The 25356-nt window shown below is 40.6% G+C and overlaps 6 protein-coding genes across 10 annotated transcripts; 1 reads left to right on the top strand and 5 right to left on the bottom strand.

Annotated features, from left to right (window-relative positions):
• Positions 1 to 16: 16 nt before the first annotated feature.
• On the bottom strand, positions 17 to 6926 carry ap3m1 (adaptor related protein complex 3 subunit mu 1). Of its 3 annotated transcripts, none has more exons than XM_068326572.1 (9): positions 6905 to 6926; positions 5317 to 5634; positions 4372 to 4543; positions 3995 to 4132; positions 3758 to 3843; positions 3319 to 3452; positions 2752 to 2959; positions 2315 to 2459; positions 17 to 2137 (listed from the first exon to the last, which is right to left on the bottom strand). In XM_068326572.1, exons 2-9 carry the CDS (start codon positions 5587 to 5589, stop codon positions 2037 to 2039), a joined length of 1257 nt encoding a protein of 418 aa, XP_068182673.1. In that variant the 5' UTR covers positions 5590 to 5634; positions 6905 to 6926; the 3' UTR covers positions 17 to 2036. The 3 variants fall into 3 exon arrangements, with proteins under 3 accessions (XP_068182673.1, XP_068182672.1, XP_068182674.1); XM_068326571.1 differs by lacking the exon at positions 6905 to 6926 and adding an exon at positions 5975 to 6190; XM_068326573.1 differs by lacking the exon at positions 6905 to 6926 and adding an exon at positions 5717 to 5735.
• adka (adenosine kinase a) lies at positions 6909 to 14345 on the top strand. 2 transcript variants are annotated; one of them, XM_068326574.1, is made up of 11 exons: positions 6909 to 7040; positions 9100 to 9174; positions 10704 to 10757; positions 11643 to 11721; positions 11798 to 11970; positions 12053 to 12161; positions 12325 to 12495; positions 12589 to 12624; positions 12713 to 12827; positions 12919 to 13005; positions 13133 to 14345. In XM_068326574.1, the coding sequence occupies exons 1-11, from the start codon at positions 6949 to 6951 to the stop codon at positions 13255 to 13257; spliced, it is 1116 nt and encodes a 371-aa protein (XP_068182675.1). In that variant the 5' UTR covers positions 6909 to 6948; the 3' UTR covers positions 13258 to 14345. The 2 variants fall into 2 exon arrangements, with proteins under 2 accessions (XP_068182675.1, XP_068182676.1); XM_068326575.1 differs by lacking the exon at positions 6909 to 7040 and adding an exon at positions 7722 to 7872.
• Positions 14346 to 15756: 1411 nt separating this feature from the next.
• LOC137604266 (dual specificity phosphatase 29-like) lies at positions 15757 to 19464 on the bottom strand. The gene is made up of 3 exons (XM_068328309.1): positions 17088 to 19464; positions 16790 to 17013; positions 15757 to 16707 (listed from the first exon to the last, which is right to left on the bottom strand). The coding sequence occupies exons 1-3, from the start codon at positions 17264 to 17266 to the stop codon at positions 16460 to 16462; spliced, it is 651 nt and encodes a 216-aa protein (XP_068184410.1). The 5' UTR covers positions 17267 to 19464; the 3' UTR covers positions 15757 to 16459.
• A 236-nt stretch (positions 19465 to 19700) lies between these two features.
• Positions 19701 to 22138, bottom strand: dusp13a (dual specificity phosphatase 13a). Its single transcript, XM_068327650.1, has 4 exons — positions 22000 to 22138; positions 21436 to 21561; positions 21115 to 21356; positions 19701 to 21024 (listed from the first exon to the last, which is right to left on the bottom strand). The coding sequence occupies exons 1-4, from the start codon at positions 22008 to 22010 to the stop codon at positions 20819 to 20821; spliced, it is 585 nt and encodes a 194-aa protein (XP_068183751.1). The 5' UTR covers positions 22011 to 22138; the 3' UTR covers positions 19701 to 20818.
• A 464-nt stretch (positions 22139 to 22602) lies between these two features.
• On the bottom strand, positions 22603 to 23894 carry zgc:153981 (dual specificity protein phosphatase family protein). The gene is made up of 3 exons (XM_068327310.1): positions 23418 to 23894; positions 23104 to 23321; positions 22603 to 23003 (listed from the first exon to the last, which is right to left on the bottom strand). The coding sequence occupies exons 1-3, from the start codon at positions 23540 to 23542 to the stop codon at positions 22792 to 22794; spliced, it is 555 nt and encodes a 184-aa protein (XP_068183411.1). The 5' UTR covers positions 23543 to 23894; the 3' UTR covers positions 22603 to 22791.
• On the bottom strand, positions 23628 to 24894 carry LOC137603650 (dual specificity protein phosphatase 13A-like). 2 transcript variants are annotated; one of them, XM_068327309.1, is made up of 4 exons: positions 24464 to 24894; positions 24178 to 24392; positions 23868 to 24104; positions 23628 to 23757 (listed from the first exon to the last, which is right to left on the bottom strand). In XM_068327309.1, the coding sequence occupies exons 1-3, from the start codon at positions 24685 to 24687 to the stop codon at positions 23890 to 23892; spliced, it is 654 nt and encodes a 217-aa protein (XP_068183410.1). In that variant the 5' UTR covers positions 24688 to 24894; the 3' UTR covers positions 23628 to 23757; positions 23868 to 23889. The 2 variants fall into 2 exon arrangements, with proteins under 2 accessions (XP_068183410.1, XP_068183408.1); XM_068327307.1 differs by having other exon boundaries at positions 23630 to 23760.
• Positions 24895 to 25356: the final 462 nt, after the last annotated feature.

The raw sequence follows: 25356 nt of genomic DNA on the forward strand, positions 1-25356 counted from the left end.
AAATGACTGGTTGTAAGACAGGGAAGGTGATGCTGCAAGATAATTTCGAACGTAAATATGCTGGAAAGCACACAAAGCAATGACACTCTTTAAAATGCATCTTGTCATGTTTATCACTTATGAATGTGACCATATGGTACCGTTCACTGATTGGTAATAATTACAGTAAATACCGTTAAGTGAACCCGAATATCAGACAAATGACATGCATGTGGCTCTAAATCATTACCAAAGTTATTAAGACCCTGACCCAAAGACCAACCAGTCCAGTCATCGCTCCCGCGGTGGTCAGATAATAAAGGAGACATGAACACACAATGTTAAAGATTTGATAAGACACTTTATGTGCTGGAATACAGACTTTCCATGTGGAGAGTTTATTGTGCAAATCTTGTGCTGATTGAAGAGGAGATTCAAGATTATGTGAGGATCTTAAAAGATTTAGTGCGTTTTGCTTAAGTGTAACCAACAGAAGGCCTGACTCAGTCTTTTGTAGACACTGCAGAGTCGTATATCATCACAAAGTCAAGCCAGACATTAGATTTTTTAAGATGTACCTCAGTATCTCAGGCCTGCAAAAGAATGTTTTGTACTGCAGTGTGCTTTACAAAGCACCATAACTTCAACTGTCACAAGGCCATATTAATAAGTGAAAGTGTGCAAAAATACCTGCACTTAGAAACAATGCACTTGCTCAGGAAGTAGATGTTACCTTTTTCAAAAAACAACCACATGAGTTACGTTCATGAGTGTTTGATGTTTTGGTGATGAGTAAGACAAAAAGATATAATATTCAGAAGCATTTCCAAAAGAAAGAAGAATGGAATTACTGTCAAGCCCAAAATTATTCATACCCCTTGTCCAGATGAGCGTTTGTAAAGGCCAAGCGGGCTTTTGTGTGCCTTATCTGGAGAAGGGCGTCCTCCTGGGTCTCCATCCGTGGAACCCAGCAGTATACAACGTCCGTTGGGCTGTCTGCCTTGAGACTTTGCCACAAGCAGAGGCGCAGATCCTCAGGGAGTCCCTTTGTTTTCACTTGTCCAGGACTGTTCACAAAACACTATAGAAAGCTCCTGTTTGCCACCTGTTATGTTGATCAAACTGCTGTTCCCAATGAATCAGGGCAATCAGGACGCTTAAAAAAGCCTGGACCTTTTGGAATGGTACAGAACTTCGGACTTTCTCATAGACTGTGACAGTTTGCAAAGTGTATGAATAGTTTTGGAAATTCAACCTTTTTTTTAAATGTAGAAAAAAGCTGACAAATATTTTTCCACAATACTAAAACATGTTATTATCTTCTGGGGTACTTGTGTCACTTTTAATCAAGAAAAACTTACTGGTTAAATAAAAGTGACTTGAAGTCAAAATTTACCAGTGTTAGGAAGAATTTTGGGCTTAACTCTATACATGATGATCCTTGAATCTGAAGGAACTGGATTTTTCTTTAGGGTTAGAAGACGTTTCAACTCTTATGCAAGGGACTTTTTCAGCTATGACCGGCAGGTAGTACAGATATTTAAACCTTTCTAAGATAATGAAACACAGTCACCGTCATGAGGGTCACACCATAACAGTTGTGTCCAAAGCACAATAACAACATACTTGATGAAAATAAAAATGAACACCTTCTTGAACATCTCTGCCAGTCAGGTCAACCTGAAGACACCTCTTGGATGAGAGATGAAACGTCATCAGTCCCTAAACAGAAGTCCAGTTGCTTCAGATTCCTTCTCAAAGATGACCATGAACTAGATGAATGAGAATCCACACTCATGATGCAAACAATGCTGCACACCCAAACTGGATAGAACCTAATAACACTTACACAATGTCACACACATAATCAAGGCTTCCCTTTACAGGCCACAGATACATTTCCATGAACATGTAATGCCAAACAATAAATACCTCTTAAAATGAAAAACTGTTAGTTAATTACACTTAGGATATCAGGTAAGACTGATTTGGGAGTTGAACCAACAGGTGGTAACAACGCCCCCTATTTGGCGTCATGAATCATTACCCATCATTCCTCAGGTCCGCACTTGGAATTTCCCTGCTTTGGTCAGATATTTGACTCCTTTAAAAGGCTTGTACTTCTCTCCAAACATGTCCAGACGACTCACCTTAAGACCTATGGAAGAAGTAAACTGAGTAAATACTGGAAATACAAATCAACTCTGATCCTTTCCAACCTAACAACATCATCACAAACAATATTTGTTTACAACCTGTAAGAGCAGGGGGAGATAGAAAGAATGGGCCTTCAAGGACTGACAGATTTACTTAGAGGTCATACTGCTGGGATTACCTGATATGGCGAGCTGCTGTATCTTCAAGTCAATGTTGAGTGCAGGGTTATCTTCGGGTTTTGGGGCGCCTGCTTGTGTGGTCAGTGTGCCTCGCAAGTTAGGAAGCTTCTGGGGGTTCAGTTTCCCAATGTCCCAAACTAACACCTACCATAAACATCAGAGGGTCTCCCATTAAGGACAATATAGAGCTTTCTTTTTGGTTACTAAAAACATTAAGACGTTTTGTAATAATACATTATTTTCCGTACCATAACGTGCACCTAAAAGCTTTTAATTTTCTCAAAAACCAAAAATGCACCTTATAATCCAGTGTGCCTTATATATGGAAAAAGTTTTAGAATAGGCCATTAATTGAAGGTGCGCCTTATGGTCCAGAGTGCATTATAGTCCAGAAAATACTGTACTGCTTAGGGCAGACTTGTGAACAGTTTGTTACCTTGGTAGCAAGGTCGTAGGTGTAATGTCCCTGCGTTGCTGTGAGGTTGGCACTCAGCACAGCTTTAGGCATGTGGATGGTGACCCTCAATCCCTCCACCGCCTTCCCCATGGTCTGCTTGGGTCCAATCGTGATGTCAAGGCGACCAGAAGGTCCCGTCTCAAAGAAACTGATGCTTTGCTTCACATATACTGGAATGGCCACGAGACTGAGGAGTGTCACAGACAAAATACCACGATCACAAACTGTTAGGAGGCAGACAGTAAGCACCTTGTGTTTACAAATTCACAAGATGACAAATGAAGTCTGTGAATGTGTATCACGGAAATTAAACCACAATTTCCATACATTCCTGAAATCCAAAGTAAACTACAGGACAAAGAAGATATTGTTGGGAGGGGATACTGATTCCAAGATTACATTTTTTCAGCAAAAAAGTAATCTATTGGACATACCTGCTGATTATTGACACGTAAAATGCATATGTCAGTGAACTTGTGGTGGGAGTCTTACAAAGGGTCTTGACTGATTCATAAAGAAGACATACAGAAGTACTGGTGTGCTTACTTTTGAGAACTGACGTGATAGGTCATTAGTGTGAAGTTCCCATCTGGTGGGATGAAAGAGAGGACACGCTCCGACTCCCAGCGCTTAAACCGCACACAAGGATGGAAACTCACATCATCGAGGAGACGAGGATTCTGTCATCAAGTACAGACACAAAAGCCGAATAACACTCAGTCAGCAGTTAAAGCTCTATCTGTTGATTTCTTTTTAAAAAAAGTGAAACTAGAAAAGGTAATATTAACAAAAAAATTAGGACAAAGAACAACTTGCATATTCCACTTGGGATCAATGCAAGTGTTTGAAACGATTATCCATTCTGACACTTGTGTGGCTTTTCTTTTTATATGTATTCCTTTGACTGACACACAGGATATTTTTACACGCTTCTGTACATGCTGCATATAGTTAAAATGACAGGAAAACGAGGAACTTAACTCACCATGAAGGACAGTGTCAGATCAGGCATCCCAGAGAGTCTCACACAGGCCTCAATTACACCCTGGATCTCTGCAAATACTGTTGTACCTGATAAAACAGATTGAAGGAGATGTGAATATTCAAACAGGAGCGAGATCCAATCATACAATCAATATATCATCACTTTTACATTGTAGTGATAAATGTAGCCGCAAGAGGGCACAAGCCAGTGTAGTGATAAAACGATTGGATAGGGTACCTGATTTGTCGAGAATGGCATCTATTTCCTCGATCACATCAAAATATGCCTCATTATTGGTGTATTTAACTCCAGCTCGCCTCCATGGAACATTGGACAATTGGCCTGTTGGCAATGTATCCCCAACATTACTCCCTCCTGGAAAATAAACAAAACAGAACATCAAGACAACACTGAGCTCACACAGACATATATATTACATACATAAATATTTTTCAGAAGTCCTGTTGGCAACTGAGCGCATACAGCTAAGAAAACAGCTGCAGGAAGAGCAGCTGTGCATCTAAAAAAACATTTATTTTATTCGTTTGAATGATAAGTAGACAGTAAAGCTGTAACTGAACTTTAACTCCTTAACCAGGGCGACGTCACATTACCTGTAAGCGTATTAACAACTGATCGTAGGATAGTGGGAGGCCTGATCATCTCTTTCAAGATGTTGGACTCTGTTGCGAGTGGAAAGCCATTGTCCAGCATCTCCTCTAACAGCTCGTACACAGTCACCACGTTGTCCTTGATTACACCTTCTGAGCACTCTCCAAAGTAGTCCTGTCAACACACACAATGTTTCAGTCAAGACCAGACTGACATATACAAATGGTGTTGTTACAGGAAATCCAAGGTCATCGATTTATCATATGATTTACAAAAACCAATACCATACTAGATACCAACTATATGGGGCATGTAGAGTTTTCATTTTCTGTTAATTTCTGCAGTCAGGATACGCAGTGTATCATATATAACCTTTGAAGAGACACTTTAACTTCACGCAGAGAAACTAAGTGCGATTTGATACAACCTGTAGGTATAGGTGTAGGTGCACCTCAATTTCACTTTGAGAAAACACTGCACCACAACTCCATACATACACGGAATTAAAGCCAAGACTTCTGTTCACATTCAACATCAAAATTATTCCTGGGTAATTAAAAACTCCATGGTGTAATGAAAGTATTGGAGACATCCTGCAGTTACTCAAATTAATCATCACATCTTGAGAATACACTAGAAGCTACAGGAATATTTAGACTGCCTTTGCAAATTGTGTGACACGCCTTAGAAAAATTTACAAAATTAAAATAAACTACTGGTAGATAATTTCCTCTCTGTCTCTATTATTAAGATTATATGTGTATCTTATTCTTCTTCAGAATTGCAAAACCAGTTTGGGGAAGTGAAATATGCTTCCCTCACATACTAGTACCACTGAAATCCTTCTGAACTACATCAAGTCACAATCTGCTAACGGAGAAGTCTGGACAGAAACAAAAATGTCTAACTAATGCCATTGTTCTATCGAAATGAGAGTTTAAACACACCTGAAATGTGTCTGCCACTCTGTGCAGAAACTCAATGACGAACAGTGGAGGGACTTCAGTCTGGATGACAGCAATGAAAAAGATTTTGTCCCTGTATATACTGATGAGATAGTGGTGAGGAGTCTGCAGGACGGGGGGCACATTTTCTGGGTCTGCTGCGTTCTGCTTTGCCTCAAAAAAGTAGTCACACACACCCCGGCTGATAACACTCTTCCAGTGTTTCTCCAGGAAGATGTCTCCCAAGTGATTAATCAGGAATAAACTGTGGATCATTTCAGCAGCAACAATCAGGTGGCTGTTGTTATGAGAGCTCTGTAACTGAGAAAGACAGATGAAATTCAAAAGTTTTAAAAACTAAACACTTTAGAAATTATTTAATTGTACCGAAATTAAAACCAACCAATCTAAATGTAAATCAGTGTCCTGTACACTGTTGTCAGATTTTACCCACTGCCAGTCTCTAAAACTAGCTTAAACTGAACTACAGCACTTTTTTACTGACTGGTTAACAATCACAGACTGGTTAACTTCGAACAGCTTTACCAACTGCATTTTAGTGCAACAATTTAAATAAACGCTAGTCAGAAGCTTCACAGAAAGGCGTGCTTTAAATAACAAATAACCTTTTCAAAATTGCTCAGACAGACTAAAGTTTTACCTTTAAACTAAAGTTGATTTAATCAAAGTCCCAACGCGGCTGGATGTCAGCTGAGAAGACGCCTGTAGATCTATGCACACGTAAACACACCAGAGCCCGAAAACAAATCGACCACACAATAATGGCCTAGCTACTACCGATAAAATAATAAAATATAATCTAAACTGTTTTAGAAACTAACAAACCAATTACCAACTGGACCGATGCTTTCAGCGAAAAGTTTTAAATTTTTTAAGCAGGCAATAGCTGTGGGCAGCTAACCTCTGTGTGTACACAATTTAATTTTACCCTAATACTGATCTTGCAGGCGTTACGTACGATGCAACGTAGGGTATAACGAGCGCATACGTGGTTCAGGCATGAGACAAAAAATTGTGTCCACGCAAACCGGACTGCTGAACTACAAAAATTTAAAAAAAAAAAAAAGTAGGGTGTCAAATCGAAACAATGTGAAATGCAGGTTCTGCATACCATGATGAAATTGCGAAATGTAAGCCTAACAGACTTGTACTACAGCCTCAATACGGTTTTATGGGTAAATATCAGCGGCAGTGTAGTAGACATTACCACTAATTGCCTCTCAATGGATGACCGTGTCTTGTTTTATTTTCAGAAGCCTAACCTTTCCTACACTTCCATTATTTGCCTACATGTAATAATCTTCATAATTAACTCTTATTATTTATATTCACCATATTTGCATTCACGTTCATACTTCTGTAAGGCAGCTATTACATGCTATTTCATATGATAACCTGTTTAATAATACAAATATTCAAAATGATATACAAGTACTGTACTTTGACTTAAGCTAAAAGTAAGACTATTGATTGGTTGAAATACGAAATGACGTCACATATCCTTTGAGGAAGAGGGTTCTGTTGCTGCCTGCCAGGCATCCCCGAGGGTTTAAGGATTGGGGAGACTGACCACGTTTTCACACCGGTAGAGGTGACTGGAGCGCAGCGTTGGTCATGGCTTCTGAAGAACCGCAAGCAAAGAAACAAAAACTTTCAGAGGAGGAAAAGACGGAGTCTCCAAACAAAGAGATTCCTTCGAAATTAAGGTGACTTAAAGTTAAAGGAGTCAAAAAGCTGAACAAAAAGCTAAGACAGCCTCTTTGCAAAGTTATCCTCTCCTTCGTAATTGAATGCAAATATGCATATCAGTTCTGGAGATGATTCTGTACCTGGGTGCATTAGACATGTTACATGGAATGTTGAGTTTACCGAAGGTGTTGACGTAGAACGTCCGAAACATCACGGAGAGGTCGCCGGTGTAAATCCCTTTTTGATATGGTATCTGATCATGTGGCTACCCTGGTGGTTAACTTTAAATTTTAGCCGGCCTGAGGTCAGATTTAGATAAGGCGCTGCTGCTCTCATCTCTTGCACGCTATCCTTCAGGTGGCCAATATCTAACCCAAATCTAATCCCAGCGTGAGAACCACGTGCGTGGTGCTCACAACTAAACAAAGACACGTTTATTCACTGATCTGTGAGAGTTTGACTGATCCTTAAACAAATAAGCGAGTCTCATTTCTACTGGTTTCCTCTCGGCTGCAACCAGCTGTTGTCACATCGCTATCTCTGCTGGCCATTTGCTCTCTGCTCACGATCTAACGCTGCTACACCAGAGTGACAGGATCGAGGTTTTCAGGGGTGATTCGAGCCAATCCTCAGACTGAGACAGACGATCTTGGCCCATCCTCCTGCAGATGCCACCAATCAGTCCGCTCCGAGGAGGTGGAGTTGTGTTTTCATGGAGAAATCGATCTGCACACACTGAGCTGAAATTGGGAAGTTTTAAACTGCTAAGGTCTTTTTCTGAGAAGGTGTTCAGAGTTGATCAACAGGTCCGTCAGTACATAGAGAGTAGCACAGCATGTCATCTCTAAGGTAAGGCCATGCTGATTTCTAGAGAATGGATTCAAAGGATGGCATGATTTCTGGTTTATTTTAATTGACTTGTTCCACAGCAACGCCTTGTGCAAGTGGAACATGTGTGTAATGGATTCTCTTTGTTGTTGTTCTTTTGCATCGACAAACACCCATCAGGAAATTTAGAAAACCCGTTGACGTGTCTTGCCTCTTCTTGTTTTATTGCATATTGTCTTAGGCTAATGCAGAAAGACAGGCTGTGTGGAAAATATGTCGACACGTGCATTTTGCAGTGGCTTCGGTTAGGGCCTGAGGTCAGAGACTCTCCATATGGGAAGAATTTTATTTTTCAGAAAACAATTTCATTTGTTGTGACATCAGGAATGAGTACTGCACGAGTGGAGACAACACTAGATACACGTGTTACTGACATGCTACTGTATATCACAAGCTCTACTGTTTTTGCAGAATTAGCACAGGTCATTATTTATTTACTAGCAGAACAGGAAAGTTTCTGACTAACCCACTGGTTGCAGTGTTTTGCTGTAAAGCAAATACCAGTATGATTGCATTTTGACACACAGCCGATGCACCTTTTTAGCAGTAGTCTCATTTCATTTGGACCCAATAGGAGAAGTGTCACTGTGGTGATTTAAAAGTGTTTTTTGGCATCGCAAAACTAAGATTTTTGAGAGTTTCCAAGCCTTTGTTTGGGGAAAACGACGGGCTAAATACAGCAGAGACGGCATACGGCTGCCTTGATGTTCCCTCCCTGTGACATGACACGCTTTCATGCATTACTGACTTTGGCTGTGCTGCAAGCTGTATTCATATTCTTTTGCAATGTTTGTTTCCATATGAAACATTCAGGCTTGCTATTTTTGCTTTTGTTCCTTTTTGTCATGTCATGTGAGTGAAGCCACATGAAGACACAACTGTGGACTGGGAACAAATACGGGTAAAAACTGGTAGTAATTCCACCACACTAAGTGGAAAGAACAAATGTCAATTTCTGCATTCATGAAGCATGTCTCTTGATAATGAGCTGAAAGTAGGGCTCTTTGTGTTTTTAACCTTCTGGCCGTTACCTTTCACTAATTGTTTGCCCTTTGAACACAAAGACATGTTGAAATGAACTCTGCTAGAATTACCCGTTATTACTGTCAATGTGAAAAATAAACACAGATAATTGCTAAAGATAACAAGTGTGTAAAGAAAGTTTTAGTTTTTGACTCTGTTTTTCAGGCCTAACTTGCTCTTTGGGATGGGAAACCCCCTTCTGGACATCAGTGCTGTCGTAGACAAAGAATTCTTGGATAAGTAAGTAAAAGGACTGAAGCAATCATAATAACATTTCTGTATTATAAAGTAGGGAATGTTCCATCATCATCAGTGGCTGTAGAGGGTTAGAGTTATGATGGTTATACTTGTTTTTTTGGTTTGTTTGTTTTTTTAAAAACAAGTGTCTTTTTGCTACTGTCAACTCTATAAAACTCAGATCACGTGGTATACAAGTGTGTGGTGTCAGTGATGCGACCCCTGTGGCTGGCTGACCGTTAGATTAGATGAGATTCAATTTTGTTGTCATTAAATTTGTACGTGTATGGGATGGAAATGCAGTTTGGCGTCCAACCAGAAGTGCAGCTGAAAGAAAGTGTGGAAATATACTGGAAAAAAATGTTTTACAGATACGGATTTGGTGTTATTAACATGGTATAGTACTAGACATAATATATGGCTCCTGTGGATGGATATAGACATAATAAACAGATTAAATTAGAATATATGGATTAAAGTGCAATGAACATATTTTACTAGTGGATAATATAAAGATAAATATGAATGATATTGTCGTATTACAGATGGGTGACAGACGTGTGTAAAACTAGAAGGAGTGATGAGCGTGGGGGAGGTGATGAGTATGTAGTGATGTGTGTGGTGGGTCAGCAGGGGGGCAGAGTCTAATAGGGAAGAGTAGTTTTATAATGTGATCAGTGGAGATTCATGATAGAAGAAGAGAGCAGAGCAGATGAAGCAGCAGAGATGACTGATCATCTCTGAGAGTTGTTTATATCTGTGCTCGTATTCTCTGAACTGTTCTGGTCCAGAGTACTGTATACAAGTTCTTGTTTTGTCATTATGTTATTGATTGGTTGTCATTGGTTCATGTATTATATAACATTTGCTAAGGCTTAAATATGAGTCAAGCCTTCATTAAAAGCCATGAGGGCTTTGCTGAAGCAGTGTTGTTACATTACTCAGGGGTAGTAATTATTTACTTTAGATCTGTGTATTGCTCTACTTGGTGTTGCTCATTGTGAGAATCTTCAGCGGAAACCAAGACAGACACATCTAACATATTCTGCTCTGTCCAGGCTTCGTCACACCGAGTTGACCAGGGCAAAGGGTTCCAGCTCAGAGTCCATTCTCAAACCCCTTGCGTAAATTCCAGGATTAGAGCTAAAACAGCCAATCAAACATGTTTCTAATCCAGACTCCTATGTCGTAAAGCAGGACTGAAGCTGCAACTTAAATCCTTTCAACTTCTGTCTTCTCTTTCAAAGAAACTACAATCTGTTTCTCATTGATTAGAATAATTTTATTGTTTGGTAGTACACAGTTTCTCTGCCTGTGATTTATTGGTTTAATGATTAAATTGATCGCATTCTACATTCGAGTGAACAGCTCCTGAGACAGCACCATCATTTTGTCAGCAGAAACAGAATCTAGATTCTTATGGAATGTTTTTAATAGTATGGTCTAGGCTTTAGTGAATTATACACAGACAGGTTTATTCTGGGGTAAAAAGTTTTTAGAAAATGAATGCTTCTTGTTTCTCTTATATGCAGGTACACTTTGAAGTCTAATGACCAGATCCTGGCAGAGGACAAGCACAAAGCACTGTATGTACCGCATGCATCACAGGTTGAGCGCTCAGACACCTGATAGCAGGGATTGTAGCACTCAAAAAATAAATATGCCTCAAATCATGTGTGAGTTAGGTCTCCTCTGTTCTGGAGAGGACCAGCCAAAGCAGGCATACACCAGAAATCAGCCTGATTGACCTCCGCTCCTTAATAGATAACCAATGGCAAAGTGGCAGATCTGGGACACAGCCTGTCTCAGCCAATAGCAAATCAGGACACTTCTACTCCCAGTCCCTCTGCAACAAGAACCAGAAAGCAAACATTTCAAAGCGATAAGACAGTCATGTGTTACTAGTTTGCATTCTGACTATAGAATCCATGTTTTCTGTAGTAATATTTTACAGCACCAGTGTGTTCTGTAATGTCAGATACTCACATGTTTAGAGGATTACTGATGTTTGATACATGAAGATGTTTGAATTAAAAAGAAAGCAGCGATTTTTTCCAACCACAGAGGACAGTTATATTTAATATTGATATGGCTGCTATATTTAGACTAGAGTACAGCAAATTATTGCTGCTTTTGCCTTAAGCGTAACATCAACATGCTGCTTCTGTAACTGTGTTTTGAACAGGAAGTTCAAACAATTACTGTCATACAAGTTTTGCATGATCATCTGGAATGAAATATGCATTAGAAAGAAAGTACAGTCCAGCTGTGGATGAGGAAACACAGGTATGAACAAAATAAAAACAATGTGCTTTGCTGTGGACAACCAATCAAAGAACTGCATGAGAAATGATACCTCTCAGAAGCTTTTAATGTCACTATTTTTTTTTTTTGTTAGTATATGAAAATAATCAAATACATTTAGAGGAAAGTAATTACAGTTCTCTGTATCGGTATGTCTCTTTGTGTAGATTTGAAGAATTGGTGAAGAAGTTCAAAGTTGAGTACCACGCTGGAGGAGCCACACAGAACTCCATAAAGGTTGCTCAGGTCAGTCATGCTCTGTCATCTCTGTAAATGGTTGACATCGCTGAGGCCGTTTAACTCATGGGACCTGTCAATGTAGTGGATGATCCAAGAACCCCATAATGTGGGAACGTTCTTTGGCTGCATCGGCAAAGACAATTTTGGTGAGATCCTGAAGCAGAAGGCAAGGGAAGCCCACGTGGATGCCCACTACTACGAACAAGATGAAGAGCCTACCGGGACATGTGCTGCCTGCATCACCGGAGACAACAGGTTGGTAATAATGATGACTAAAGCACATAAAGATCTCATCTGTATACAGGTCCTCATTTCTGTTTTCCTTTCCTACCATCAGGTCTCTGGTCGCTAATCTAGCTGCTGCTAATTGTTATAAGAAGGATAAACATCTAGATCTGGAAGAAAACTGGAAGCTGGTGGAAAAAGCTAATGTCTACTATATCGCTGTGAGTAGTTTTTCTCTATGGAAAACCAGCAGAGGACCCACAGGATCATTTCCTGACAGACTGGTGTAGTTTCTGCTAAAGGATTCACCTCATGCGATTCATCACAGACGTCAAGTTATAAAAAGCAGATGATTCCTGACCCAGTGTCACGGTTTGCTACCAGGGTTTCTTCCTGACCGTCTCTGTGGAGTCCATCCTGAAAGTGGCAAAGCACGCGTCTGAAAATAACAAGCTATTCTGCCTGAATCTCTCTGCGCCCTTCATCTGCATGTTCTTCAAGGATAATCTCATGCAGGTTTTACCCTACGTTGATGTCCTGTTCGGCAATGAGACAGTAAGCCAAACTCCAGAAAGCAAACATTTCAGACAATATCAGCTACGTGTAATTATGCAGAGAAACAGCTTTTGGTTCCTTTTTGTTTCTCAGGAGGCAGCAGCTTTTGCTAAAGAGCAGAACTTTGAGGTAAGTGGATTAGCAGTTTTCACAGTTGCTTTATTTATCATGTATTTTGTTCATTATCAACCGGTGTTGGCGTGTGTTTTGTCTGCAGACCACGGACATTAAGGAAATTGCCAAAAAAGCCCAGGCTTTACCCAAAGTCAACAAGAAGAGACCAAGGATTGTAGTGATTACCCAGGGAAAGGATGAGACTACTATTGCTCAAAGTATGACCTTCTGTTCTTTTGTCTTTTTATTTTGTCTATCTTGTGTGTTTTCCCTGATGGAAGTATAATACTCTTTCTTGTCCCTGTTCAGAAGACAAGATTGAGACATTCCCTGTACTAAAAATTGACCCCAAGGATATTGTTGACACAAATGGCGCAGGTGATGCCTTTGTAGGAGGTAAGAGTATCCATCCATCCTTCCATTTATGTATTTATTTATTCATTCATTGAATACATTTCAAAGTTGCATGTTGCTTCCCTTATTTTCTGTTGATTCCTGCTGAAGTTTCCTTTCTCGTGTACAGGTTTCCTCTCTGAACTCGTGAAGGAGAACCTGCTGGATCAGTGCGTCAATGCGGGGCATTACGCCGCCAACGTCATCATCAGACAAGCAGGTTGCACTTTCCCAGAAAAACCACACTTCAAATGAGGATTCTCAGGAAACTTACACTTCAGCCTGAATCCTCTGCCTTAGACAACTGACTAAATATTTCCAGTTTTGTCTACAGTGGGTACCTTTCTTGTAGCCTTGTTTTCTTTTTTAAATTAGCAGTCCGTCCATGTCATCCACACAATTTTCTTCATCAATATGCTATAACACAGGCTGTCAGGCCATGGGGATGGCCTGCCTCATGTATATCATTCCTGCCATTTGATCCAAAGCAGTTCTTGCTGATGCAAACATTGAGGTTGTACTTGTACTTCCAATTGACTGCTATTTCATCTCAACATCATTTTTATTCTCCCTGAAACAGTCTATTGGTTTCTTTTTCTTTTTTTTTGTTTTTGCTATCTTTGAGGGTCTCCTGGAAAGTCCCCGTTGGGGGCCAGTAGAAATGCAGCCAAGCGCCAAAGGAGTGTTTGTTTCTCGTGTAATGATTCAAAAGCAATCATGACACCCCGGTCTCTGCTGATGTTGTTTTACAAGAACAATCTAAAGGGGAAATCTTGTCATTGATTTCAGTTTTCTTAGGACATTTTGGTTCAAACTGAGTCCAGCATGCTATCCATCTTTATTGTCTGCTTATATATATATATATATATGCATTATTGACATGTTTTGAAGATTTAAAAAAAGAAGAAGCTATTTCCGATTATAGTTTTGATTTTTGGATGAAATATAAAAGGCCAGTTATGAAAAACAGTTTTTCATTTATGTGCATTGTAACTATCATGTCACTCATTGTCCTCAGAGTAAAAATGGGCTGTCATGCTCCAGACTCGGGGAGGCCAAACCTCTGAATTCAGTTTAGTTAACTGTAATTTTATGGTTTGTGTAATGCTTGATACTTGAATCTAATAATAATGAATAAAGAAGTATGTGTAATTCTGAATACTGCAAGATATATTTGAAACTCAAATGATGCATGTTTTTCTTCTGTCAAATTCCATGAGCTTTATGTATGTTCTTCTGGGTTTTTTTGTTTTGTGGGGTTAGGGTTATTGGTCTGTTGCATTGAACATATTGGACTGAAAATGTTGAAAATTCCCAAATAAAATATCCAATGTTTATTCTGATATTTAGTCATTTTTATGTCCATTTATATGTAATGTCTTAGTGTTTCTACAATGTTAAAAAATTCATTTTTAAGCTTTTTCATATTTTATCAGTGAAGATATTACGTCACATGTTAAAGTCAAGTTACACGGGCCAGATCTGGCCCGCTGGATGATTTTGAATTACAGTGGTACCTCTACTTACGAAATTAATTGGTCCCGGAAGAAATTACGTAAGTAGAAAATTTCGTAAGTAGAGAGGCGTTTTCCATGCAAATGCCCTAATCGTTCCAAGCCCCCAAAAATTCCGAAAAATGTTTTATAAAGCATAAAAATGCATAAAAAGATGTAACAAATACTTGTTACAATACAATTAGATTATTACACAATAAATGAGAGTTGTGCATAACGTAAACAGCCTCACCATGCCGAAAAACAGTGAATTCCTGTCCTCCTTCTGAACTTCTCCAACCACGCGATGCCTTAAACTCCTTAAACTTCCTTTAGTTTTAATAACGTGGTGATTGTAGACACATTATGAACATATTCTTTGGCGAGATCAACCAAACGGCCTGCAGGTGTTTTGCACGCACCGAAACTACATTCCCCACAATGCAACGGTAGCGGAAGTCACTGCAGCGCAACAAGCCTGCCTTAGTTTCATTGTTTATCAGCAGGGCGGTGAGGTGGTTAGCGCTGTCGCCGTGCAGCAAGGCGGTTTCGGGTCTACGTCCCCCCCCCCCCGCGTGGAGTCTAACCTGTTCTCCCCGTGTCTGTGTGGGTTCTCTCCGGGTTCTCCGGCTTCCTCTCACCTCCAAAAGCGTGGGGACGCTCCCTTATGTTTCGTACCACAGACCTGTGTGACCTCTCTGATGAAGCTGAACAGACGTCACACAGGAGCCGTGTGACTGATCATCCTGAGGAATTCCTCAGCTCAGAGCCCGACCCCGAAAATCGATGAACTTGTACGAAAGATCAGACTCAGTGAGCATCACACAGCAGTAAAGTATTTTCAGTTTTAAATTCAGTTAAATTTTTAGATTTGTTTCTACAAGACGTGATGTCTCTGAAGAAAATATTGTTTTGTCTGTGTGCCATAGATTTTTAAATTTTATTTATATTTCAGTTGAATGGACTCATGGAAATTTGCAGATAGGAGCCATGAGAAAGGGTACAACAGATTTGATGTATTTTTATTTTACTATTTGAAAGCAGTGATTGGTAGAATCATAGAGCAGCAGAATTTTATTTTTATTTTTTTTGCATAGTAATGCGTTATTGTGCATGCACAATAATGTATTTTCAGTTTATAATGCATGCAATTTCATTTTCAATTGCATTTTCTTAAGGAACATATTTTGTTTTTGAAGGACATTTACTTTTTTGCTGTTTGCTTGTTGAAAATGTTTCACCTTGAAGTTACAGACAGAGCCAAAACAAAATATTCCTTTATTAATTTAATCATTAAATAATATACACTGTGTTAGCTCTTGGTTCACTAGGCTATGTTGATTTCAGCATGTTTTAATAAACATTGAACCAGTCCGACCTTCGGCTTGTAGCAAATTTGTTTTTTGACCCTCTGTGTGACTTTGACACCCCTGTATTACATGTATTTAATTATTGAGTCAGCTGATCGAAAATTACCTTTACTGATTGTTTCATCCATCTTCACATCCTCCAGTTTGCCAAGTGCAAAAAATTGTTGATTTACACTTGGCAACAATGTACGCCTTCAGTGTAACTGAAGACCAAACAAAAATAATCAACTCAAACAACAAAAACAATGAAATCCTGTTTTACCAGTGCTGCATTGAAGACAGGCCATTTGTTACATTCTCTATGTATAGATAAAGTAGATTGCACTTTAACTTTTTAAGTAAAGTCAGATATTAAGCAACATTCAAAATTGCTCATAAATATTTTCACTGTGATTAATAGGTATATTTTTTTCTCCAAGTACCTCTCATCCGAAAACTTTCCAAAATTATTTTAATCCTTCTGACAACCAACAAACTAACAACAAGAGCCTTAACATCCTTGGTAGAGGCAAAAATGAAAATCTGCAGAAAATAAAGAAACTTATAGAACATTTTTGCATACCTTGGTTAAACTCGGATAAACAACAATGGGAATCATGGGTCTGTTTTCATGGTCAACTGCTGGTCTTGCAGTTGTCTTTTTTGCCTCAGCCTCTCCTCTTGTAAGGTTATGTCCAGGGCTCTGAGCTGTTTCAGGAAGCCATGATTGGGCAGAATGCAGCGGCGCTGCCGCACATGCTCGATGGCTTCCACCACAGATAAGCTCCGTTTCATCATCAGGTACGCCAAGACCAGAGTTGCTGATCTGCTGCGACCCATCACACAGTGGACCAGAACCTTGTCTGGGAACCAAAATAAGCACATGTGGATTCAGTGGAACAGTGATAAAAGACTCTATCAAAGGTTTCAACCTCTAGGACTTACTCTGTGACTGACTTAGAGCCTCGTGGATGAACTGGGCTGCGGGGCAGAAGTACTGGGAGATGTTAAAGGTTGGTTTGTCATCAGCCTCTACTCCGTAGTACTCTATGTCCATGTCACTGTAATACTCAGCACCAGTCAGTACATTGTTCCACTTTCCCTCTGCTGCATTCAGAACATGTGTAATGCCCAAATTCTTCAGCCCAGGGCGCTCCAGAGCCGTTTTCCTACAACACACGAGGTCAATATGAAGATGCCATCAAGGATTTGGACTCCAGTGCATCTGCTTGCATCTACTCACTCATCTCCAATGTAGACGTTTGGCCAGACCTGGTTGACATGTTCAAATTTAGCTCCAGAGCCAGTCCAGAACATCTGTTCCAGATCTAACGTTCCTGGTGTGATGTAATCAATGTCCGGGTCCACCCTCACCGCCGTGTATGGGTTCCTGCTCCTGGACTTCACCACACAGGAGGACATGGCTCACCTCTGTTAACCTAATCACCAACCAAAAGCAATGTCTTCACCTCATTCAAAGATGCAATTATTAGTAAATGAGTTACTGAGGGTCAGGAGAAATTTAATGAGCAACCATAGAGGATGACCTTTGGAGTTTGTGATCAGACAAATCAGTTAAAATCATGTCATACTTATTTTATAGATTACACAATCAATCAATTAAACAGGAAATTAAATAAGCAATACTGAGTAGGATGTTGATGGAGAAGAACAGAAGAGATCAGAAGGAGCTACATTGTAGATCTAAAGAAACCTATGACAGGGTACCCAGAGAGGAACTGTGGTACTGAATGAGGAATTCTGGAGTGGCAGAGGAGTCCATTAGAATAGTACCGGACTATTCTAACGGACTGCAGAATGACAGAGGTGTGCTGTAGGTGTGAAAGAGGAGTTCAAGATAGAGGTGGGGCTGATCAGAGATCAGCTCTGAGCCCCTTCCTCTTTGCAGTGGCGATGGATAGGCTGACAGATGAAGTTCGACTGGAATCTCCATGGACCATGATGTTTGCAGATCACATTGTGATCTGCAGTTAAAGCAAGGAGCACGTGGAGGAACATTTAGAAAGGTGGCAGCATGTGTTAGAGAGGAAAGAAATGAAGATTAGCTGAAAAAAAAGAGAATATATGTCTGCAAATGAGAAGAGCAGAGAAGAAAGAGTGAGGCTACAGGGAGAAGAAGTAGCAAAGGTGGAAAACTTTAAATACTTGGGGTCAACAGTCCAGAGCAACAGTGAGAATAGTAAGGAGGTGAAGAAACAGATCCAAGCAGGCTGGAACCGGTGGAAGAAGGTGTCAGGTGTCTGTCTGTGACAGAAGAGCCTCGGATAGAATGAAGGACAAAAATGATAAGACAGTGGTTAGGCCAGCCATGATGGACAGAGACAATGCCGCTGAAAAGAAGAAAAGAAGCTGGAGGTGGTGGAAATGAAGATGTTGAGGTTCCCCAGGAGTGACCAGGTTGGTTAGGATCAGAAATGATCAAAGGAACAGCCAAGGTGAGATGTTGGGGAGAGAAAGGTAGAGAGACCAGACTTTGGTGGTTTGGACACATCCAGAGGAGTGAGTATAGTGGTAAAAGGGTGTTGAAAATAGAGCTACCAGGCAAGAGGAAGACCAAAGAGAAGGTGGATGGATGTAGTGACAGAAGACATGAGGGAAGTTGGTGTTAGAGGAGAGGATGCTGAAGATGGGCTGATATAGAAAAGGATGATACTCTGTGGTAACTCCTAACAGGGCAAGCCAGAAGGAAAGGAAGAAGAACCCTAGAATGCATGTATGAGAGAAGGGGTGAAAGGAAAAAACAGGTGAATGTGAACTTAATAAATAGGAATGACTTTTTATAATATTAAAAAAATAATTATTTAGTTGGTGGCAGAAATGAATTACTTCCTTTACAGGATACATTTATTTATAATCCCATTAACAATAAAAACGAATTTTTTTCTGAGATACACAATGTGTAAAACAGCCGAATTCATAATTAATTAACAATACTGTTGTCCCTTGTGTTCCTCTGGGGTTTCCTTTGCAGGAACACAAGTAGACGTCTTCCTGTTGTCACTTCTATGAAGCCACTGCACACAAGTTCAAGTGACAGGTCAAGGTGACGTTGTTGTTCAGTGGCCGACATTTCCACACAAGAAGTGTTGGTTAAGACAATATGTTCAAAAGAGTAATTGTAAATCAACTTCTAAAGAATCAGGGAGGTCATTAAGTATCATGGATGGTTCATTGAAAACGAATATTTAAAAAAAATATTTTTTTGCAAATAATTTACTATGAAATAGTAAATTATTAAGCTTGTTAAACTGGGATTATGATTAAATCTGTTTATGAGGGGATTAATGTTTGGTTAGTCTCTCAGTTTGTTCTTCATGTACATAAACAGTTTGAATGGTGACCATGACAGGAAGGATAGTTAGTTCTTCTGTCATGTCAGTTTGACATGTTTGCTCTTAATGAAGAGTGGTTTACATGAACATGTGTTCAGATGAAGGCAACAAATACTCTACTATCTAATTCATAATTTTTGTAAAGAGAAAAAAGTTACTTACCTCCTTGTGCTTAAAGCTTTGAATCAGTTCCCGGTAGGATCACAGACCAGTATAGACGTGTGTGTGTGTGTGTGTGTGTGTGTGTGTGTGTGTGTGTGTGTGTGTGTGTGTGTCTGTGTGTGTCTGTGTGTGTGTGTGTGTGTGTGTGTGTGTGTGTGTGTGTGTGTGTGTGTGTGTGTGTGTGTGTGTGTCTGTGTGTCTGTGTGTATACATGTTTACAAGTGAGAGAGAGAGAGAGAGAGAGAGAGAGAGAGAGAGAGAGAGAGAGAGAGAGAGAGAGAGAGAGAGAGAGAGAGAGAGAGAGAGAGAGAGAGAGAGAGAGAGAGAGAGAGAGAGAGAGAGAGAGAGAGAGAGAGAGAGAGAGAGAGAGAGAGAGAGAGAGAGAGAGAGAGAGAGAGAGATCTTCACAGTAGGTTCAATGGCTGAAACACGCTGAACTCACTCTGTGTTTAAGTGATATTTTTAGGTACTGGTCTACAACACCTGACATCAACAACGTCACACACACACACACACACATACACACACACACACACACACACACACACACACACACACACACACACACACACACACACACACACACACTGTTAGGACATAGAATTGTGGACAGCACTTTCTTCAGTGTTAACGGTAAAGATATATTATGTATCATTAGAAAGAAGTGCTTCTGAAAAAAAGCTGGCATTTCTGCCATGGTTCATAAATATCGTTGTACTCTTATGTAAACAGGTTCTTCTGTTCTTATGTTACAGGTTACAAAAAGTTTACATCAGATCACTAATAAATCATACTGTCGTCAATGTACACATTCAGAACTGTTAAACAAAAACTATGTGGGTTCTCTCTGGGTTCTCCGGCTTCCTCCCACCTCCAAAAACATGCAACTTAGGGGAACTGGTCCCTGTTTGTAGATGTGAACGTGAACACTTGTTTGTCTTGCATGTGGCCGCACAATGAGCTGGTGTCTCATTCGGGGTGGACCCTGCCTCGTGCCCGTAGTCAGCAAACCTATGACCCTCAAGTCGAATAAACAGTTGTATAAAAAAATGGATTTATGGATGAGTCTGCCTTGCTTCTGTAGCCTAAGCTGTGCATTTTTGTTACCCTTTGCATGAATTCATGAATATTTGCATACATATCTATTTCTTCAACCTACTGTCAATGAAATGTGTAGCAGAGCTACAGATTATGCAACAGGCTAGATTTATTTACAGAATTTGAAATCGGTAGTTTTGCATTTTGACCTCACTCATCTCTGATGTACAAATTGGGCCAGACTTAGTTTACCAATGCTTTTGAATTTCTATTCATCCAGAGAATTTGTTGCAGTTCTGCCAAAGATGAAGTTTCCTCTTCCTGAGTAACTTCTGTAGCAATAAAGATATGTGTGTCTGTGTGCACATGCTGTCATTTGTGCTTTTCTGTGCCACTGTGTCCGTCTTTAAAGTTTGTGAGGCTATTGTCTCCTCCTCCTCTCCCTCTCCAGGGTCATGTCGAGGCCTCTGAGCTGCTGGAGGAAGCCTGGGTTTGGACAGATGTCTCTGTGTGGCCTGACAGCAGCCACGGCCTCCTGCAGCCTCAGGTCTTCCACAATCATCAGGTAGGCCAACGCCAGGGTTGCAGAACGGCTCACCCCCATGAGGCAATGGACAAACACCCGTCCTGGGACAGGGACATTTGAGGTTACACTCAACGCATTTGTATATCTTGACACAATATGATAACCATAACATCTGAGTCCAACTAACTTGCCTCCCACAGCCAGTGCAGCTCTGATATATCGTGCTACTTGGTAAAAGAATGAACTCAGGATAAAATCTGTCGCATCATCAGCCTCCACCCCATAATAATCCACGTTCATGTCTCTGTAGAATCTTGGACCAGTGTTGACGTAGAAGCAGAATCCTGGGCCAGGACTGGGGGATCCGTGAGCGGCGTTTACGATGTGGGTTATCCCCAGACTGTGGAGAAGGCTTTTGTCTCGAGCAGCCACCCTGAAACAAAACACTCATGCTCACCTTTATGTATGATGTTAATATAGACGTGTGTGTCTCTTGCTGCGTGTGAACCCACTCATTGCCGATGTAAAGGTTTGGCCACACTTGATTGACATGTCCAGTGGGTCGTCTGTTGGCCAGTAGGAGCTCCTGCAGCTCCAAGACGGAAGGAGGTTCGTATGGTGGATCCCTGAGAAACATGCTGAGACACACACACACACACACACACACACACACACACACACACACACACACACACACACACACACGCACTCACACACACACACACACACACACACACACACACACACACACACACATGCGCACACATGCGCACACACACGCGCGCACACACACACATACACAAGTGATGAACTATTCAGAATAAATACTTACAAGTAGCTAATATAATAGAGAACTAATATATAATATAATATAGAAATTAGGGTTGAGCCGGGTACACGTTTTCAGACAAGTATCCGATATGGATCACGCATTTTTGACAAGTACAAGCACAATACGAGTAAAACCTGCCGATTTTTTAAAGCCTCATTGTGATCTTTACCCAGAGACCTAACGTGTCCAATATTCTTCTGCAATAAAACACAATCTTGACAGCTCTGCAGACTAATGAACTCACCTCTCCTTCATGCAGCTCAAACTGTTCTCTCACCATCCATGTTCTGTTTCTTTTAATGACACTGCAGTTAAAAACTCAGGAGAGACAAAACATCCTGCAGAAAGCATCTATGAATAGGTCAAACACCCTGCTGTTGTGCTACCCTCATGACCATGAGGCATAAATTTGATCATTGGCTCACTGACGGCAGACTGTTACGCAACACAGGGCTGGACGGTATTAGTCTCTGTTGCTATGCAGTAGCTGAGTCAGGCCTGAAGAAATATGATCCAGGCTGATCAGGACGTTCACACTGATGTGTTCACTTGACTTGTATTTGTTTGAAAGTGTTTCTCATAAATCATATTGGTTGTGTTGACTGTATCAAGAAGAAAAAAAATGCTGACATAATATTATCACACTTTAGCAACAGAAATTATGCTCCTTAAAAACACTTTCTTTTTTAAATTTGCAACTGAACAATAAAAATCAATAGCTTGTTTTTTCAACAATTACAAAGTTCCATTGATAAAAACATGTCTTTGTTAGGACAAAGTTATTTGTCTGAAACAATTAAGACACTGCAGTTTAAAAGATGAAAGAATAAAAGTTTAATGTCTACAGTTCAGTAAATATTTTACTAAAATACACCAACTATTTTTCAAATATAAATATAAAATATAAAGGACAATATGTGTACGTATTTACAATATTTCACAACATTTCACAATATTTCACAACAGTCACATGAAGGTGTAAAGATTTTGCATCGAAATGTCCACGCCAGTCTTCATCAGCCTGCAGCCAGGGATGTCAGAGAAGAAAACACAACCTCCGTCTGAGCGTAAGATGTTCATCCAGTTTGAGAAGGAGAGATAGGAAATTCTGATTTGGGTAAATGGCTCGTTTTTGGGCAACTCGTCTCAGAGCGTCTTTCAGAGCAAGACGTTGCTTCAGCATCAAGTAAGCCAGTACTAACGTCGCTGATCGACTCATTCCCATGATGCAATGCACCAACACTTTTCCTGTGGAGTAGCATGGAGAATGTGAAAGAAAAAAAGAAAATGTACAAAGTCACAAGCATGTTGATGGAACAAGTGTGGACATCTTATTCATATACCGTACCTTCTGCACTCTTCAGGGCTTTATGTATGAAGTCGGCTGCAGGTCTGAAGTACTGACCGAGATCAAAGGAGTCTGAATCCTCTGCTGGGATTCCAAAGTAAACACAAGTATTCCCATAAAAACTTTGATTGCCGATGCTGCCCTGCTTGGAGTGTGCTGCATTCAGGACATGGGTGATGCCTAGTTTATGTAATGTCTTTCTATTCTGTGCAACAGCCCTGCAAAACACGCAAAACAAAAGCAAACTTCATTTTTCTCTGAAGGAGCTCATGAAGCTTTCCTTACATCAAAATCCAGAAACGTGAGAGACTCACACATTTCCTATGTACAGGTTGGGCCAGACTTCATCCACTGGTGTAAGCTCTAGTGTACAGGAGTCCAAGATGAGCTCGAGCTCTTTAATGAACACCAGGTCCTGTTGCTGGTTGCTCCCAGACATTCTGTATACAGAGCGCTCCTCCAAAAGATCTCAACAGCGTTCCTGATATCTGTGCCTTTCACTGCCAGAGTCTGAGCAGCTCAGAGAGAGACGGGAGCAGGTGGCTGTTTGAATGTCGCCCGGCTCCAAAATTAGCCCTCTGTGTTGAATGAGTTGACTCGAAGCAGTTATTTAATATTGCCCTTGAACTGATCTATTTACTCATGGAAGAACACCTTCTGGAATCAGTTACATCACATTAGAAGGGAATAAGACCGGGAAGGATGGACAAGCTGTTTAGTTTATACAAACGGACAGATGCAACATATGAAGGAACTTCACCCACCTAAAGAACAGAAGCCATGGGTTTATGTTGCACGTTGTTCATTCTGCACTTTTTCCTGCAGCTTTTGGTCCAGAGCTATTAGTTGCTTCAGGAAGCCCCTGTTTGGGAAAATCCATCGTTTTTGTTGAACAAGTTGTGTTGCGGACAGAAGACTGTGGTGGTGATGAATCATCAGGTAGGCCAGAACCAAGGCAGCCGAGCGACTCACACCCACAGCACAGTGAACAAACACCTTGCCTGGAAAAACACAAAAAGGAAATGCATTGTGCTTCTATGTCACCACTGGCAACGTGTGGAAACTGTACTGTACCTCCTGACGTCAAAACCTGCTGAATGAACTCAGCAGCAGGGTAAAAGAAAGCTGAAAGGTCAAATGTCGGCAGATCATTGGCTGGGACTCCATAGTATTTCACTGTGGTTCCGTAAAAATCATCACTTCCCTGACAGCATAGTTTTCCATGCGCTGCATTCAACACATGAGTGATACCCAGCTGCCAGAGCCCAAACTTGTTGTGAGACATGAACCTGAAAATTTGTTTTGCATTATTAAGAAGGCAGACTGGTATATGAAATCAAACAATGCATAGGATGCTCACATATCTCCCAGATACAGGTTTGGCCACACTTCATTGTAGTGGTCACAGGACCGAGTAGCTGAATGCAAAATCTCCTCGAGCTCCTGGAGAGATGGTATTTTCCATGCACATCGTCGCTCTTCTTCATCCCCTGGTTGTGCGTCACTGTAATTTCTCTGCTCACAGTCTTGTGGGTTGTAGCTCACCTCAGAGAGAAAATCTGGGGTCGGTTTTCTGTCAGACATTTCAAAGTTCACAAGGTGTTACTCTTTTATTTCCCTCAGTTTAGTTGCTGCTGATGGTTTCCTTTGCTTCGACTGCTGTATCATTCGAACTGTGACAGTCAAAAACAGGTGTTGCAGTTGCGAACACATTGATAGTTGAAGTCATGGATACATGTTTACAACTACACTGCCCGGCCAAAAAAAAAGTAATGTAATGCAATATTATGATCAGGGGTTGCTTCGGTTGGTCAAATCTTGGCTCAGCAGTATTATTCACCAAAAAAGTTGAGTCAGCTGAGTATCTGAATGTACTGAATGACCAGGCAATCCCATAAATGGATTTTTCCTACCGGATGGCATGACCATATTCCAGGACAACAATGCCAAGAGTGGTCCAGGGAGCGTGAGGAATCATTTTGACACATCAATTGGCCCCCACAGTCCTGAGCTTAACCCCATTCAAAGTCTATGGGATGTGCTGGAGAAGACCTTGCAGAGTGGTTTGACTCCTATCGTCAATACAAGAACTCAGCCAAAAATTAATGCAATTCTGGACAGAAGTAAATGCTGTGACGTTGTAAAAGGTTGTCGAAACAATGCCACTGCAAATGCGCACCGCAATCAAAGCTACAGGCAGTCCTACGAAATATTAGAGTATGTGACTTTTTTTTTTTTTTGGCCGGGCAGTGT

This window comes from Antennarius striatus, chromosome 11 (assembly GCF_040054535.1).
Source record: "Antennarius striatus isolate MH-2024 chromosome 11, ASM4005453v1, whole genome shotgun sequence".
Taxonomy (NCBI): Eukaryota; Metazoa; Chordata; class Actinopteri; order Lophiiformes; family Antennariidae; genus Antennarius; species Antennarius striatus.

Bases quoted from the DNA above. Each gene is read 5' to 3' on its own strand.
- ap3m1 (XM_068326572.1), bottom strand. From the start codon at position 5,589: ATGATCCACAGTTTATTCCTGATTAATCACTTGGGAGACATCTTCCTG. The intron at 3,844-3,994 runs GTACCCTATCCA...CTGTTTTATCAG, and splicing joins TGCCATTCTCGACAAATCAG to GTACAACAGTATTTGCAGAG. The intron at 2,960-3,318 runs GTAAGCACACCA...GACACTCCTCAG, and splicing joins TATCACGTCAGTTCTCAAAA to TCTCGTGGCCATTCCAGTAT.
- adka (XM_068326574.1), top strand. From the start codon at position 6,949: ATGGCTTCTGAAGAACCGCAAGCAAAGAAACAAAAACTTTCAGAGGAG. The intron at 10,758-11,642 runs GTATGTACCGCA...CTCTTTGTGTAG, and splicing joins GAGGACAAGCACAAAGCACT to ATTTGAAGAATTGGTGAAGA. The intron at 12,496-12,588 runs GTAAGCCAAACT...TTTGTTTCTCAG, and splicing joins TCCTGTTCGGCAATGAGACA to GAGGCAGCAGCTTTTGCTAA.
- LOC137604266 (XM_068328309.1), bottom strand. From the start codon at position 17,266: ATGTCCTCCTGTGTGGTGAAGTCCAGGAGCAGGAACCCATACACGGCG. The intron at 17,014-17,087 runs GTGAGTAGATGC...CGTGTGTTGTAG, and splicing joins AACGTCTACATTGGAGATGA to GAAAACGGCTCTGGAGCGCC. The intron at 16,708-16,789 runs GTAAGTCCTAGA...TTTGGTTCCCAG, and splicing joins GGCTCTAAGTCAGTCACAGA to ACAAGGTTCTGGTCCACTGT.
- dusp13a (XM_068327650.1), bottom strand. The intron at 21,357-21,435 runs GTGGGTTCACAC...GTTTTGTTTCAG, and splicing joins AACCTTTACATCGGCAATGA to GGTGGCTGCTCGAGACAAAA. The intron at 21,025-21,114 runs GCAAGTTAGTTG...TCCCTGTCCCAG, and splicing joins AGCTGCACTGGCTGTGGGAG to GACGGGTGTTTGTCCATTGC.
- zgc:153981 (XM_068327310.1), bottom strand. From the start codon at position 23,542: ATGTCTGGGAGCAACCAGCAACAGGACCTGGTGTTCATTAAAGAGCTC. The intron at 23,322-23,417 runs GTGAGTCTCTCA...CGTGTTTTGCAG, and splicing joins AACCTGTACATAGGAAATGT to GGCTGTTGCACAGAATAGAA. The intron at 23,004-23,103 runs GTACGGTATATG...GCTACTCCACAG, and splicing joins AGCCCTGAAGAGTGCAGAAG to GAAAAGTGTTGGTGCATTGC.
- LOC137603650 (XM_068327309.1), bottom strand. From the start codon at position 24,687: ATGTCTGACAGAAAACCGACCCCAGATTTTCTCTCTGAGGTGAGCTAC. The intron at 24,393-24,463 runs GTGAGCATCCTA...ACAAATTTTCAG, and splicing joins AACCTGTATCTGGGAGATAT to GTTCATGTCTCACAACAAGT. The intron at 24,105-24,177 runs GTACAGTACAGT...GTGTTTTTCCAG, and splicing joins GCAGGTTTTGACGTCAGGAG to GCAAGGTGTTTGTTCACTGT.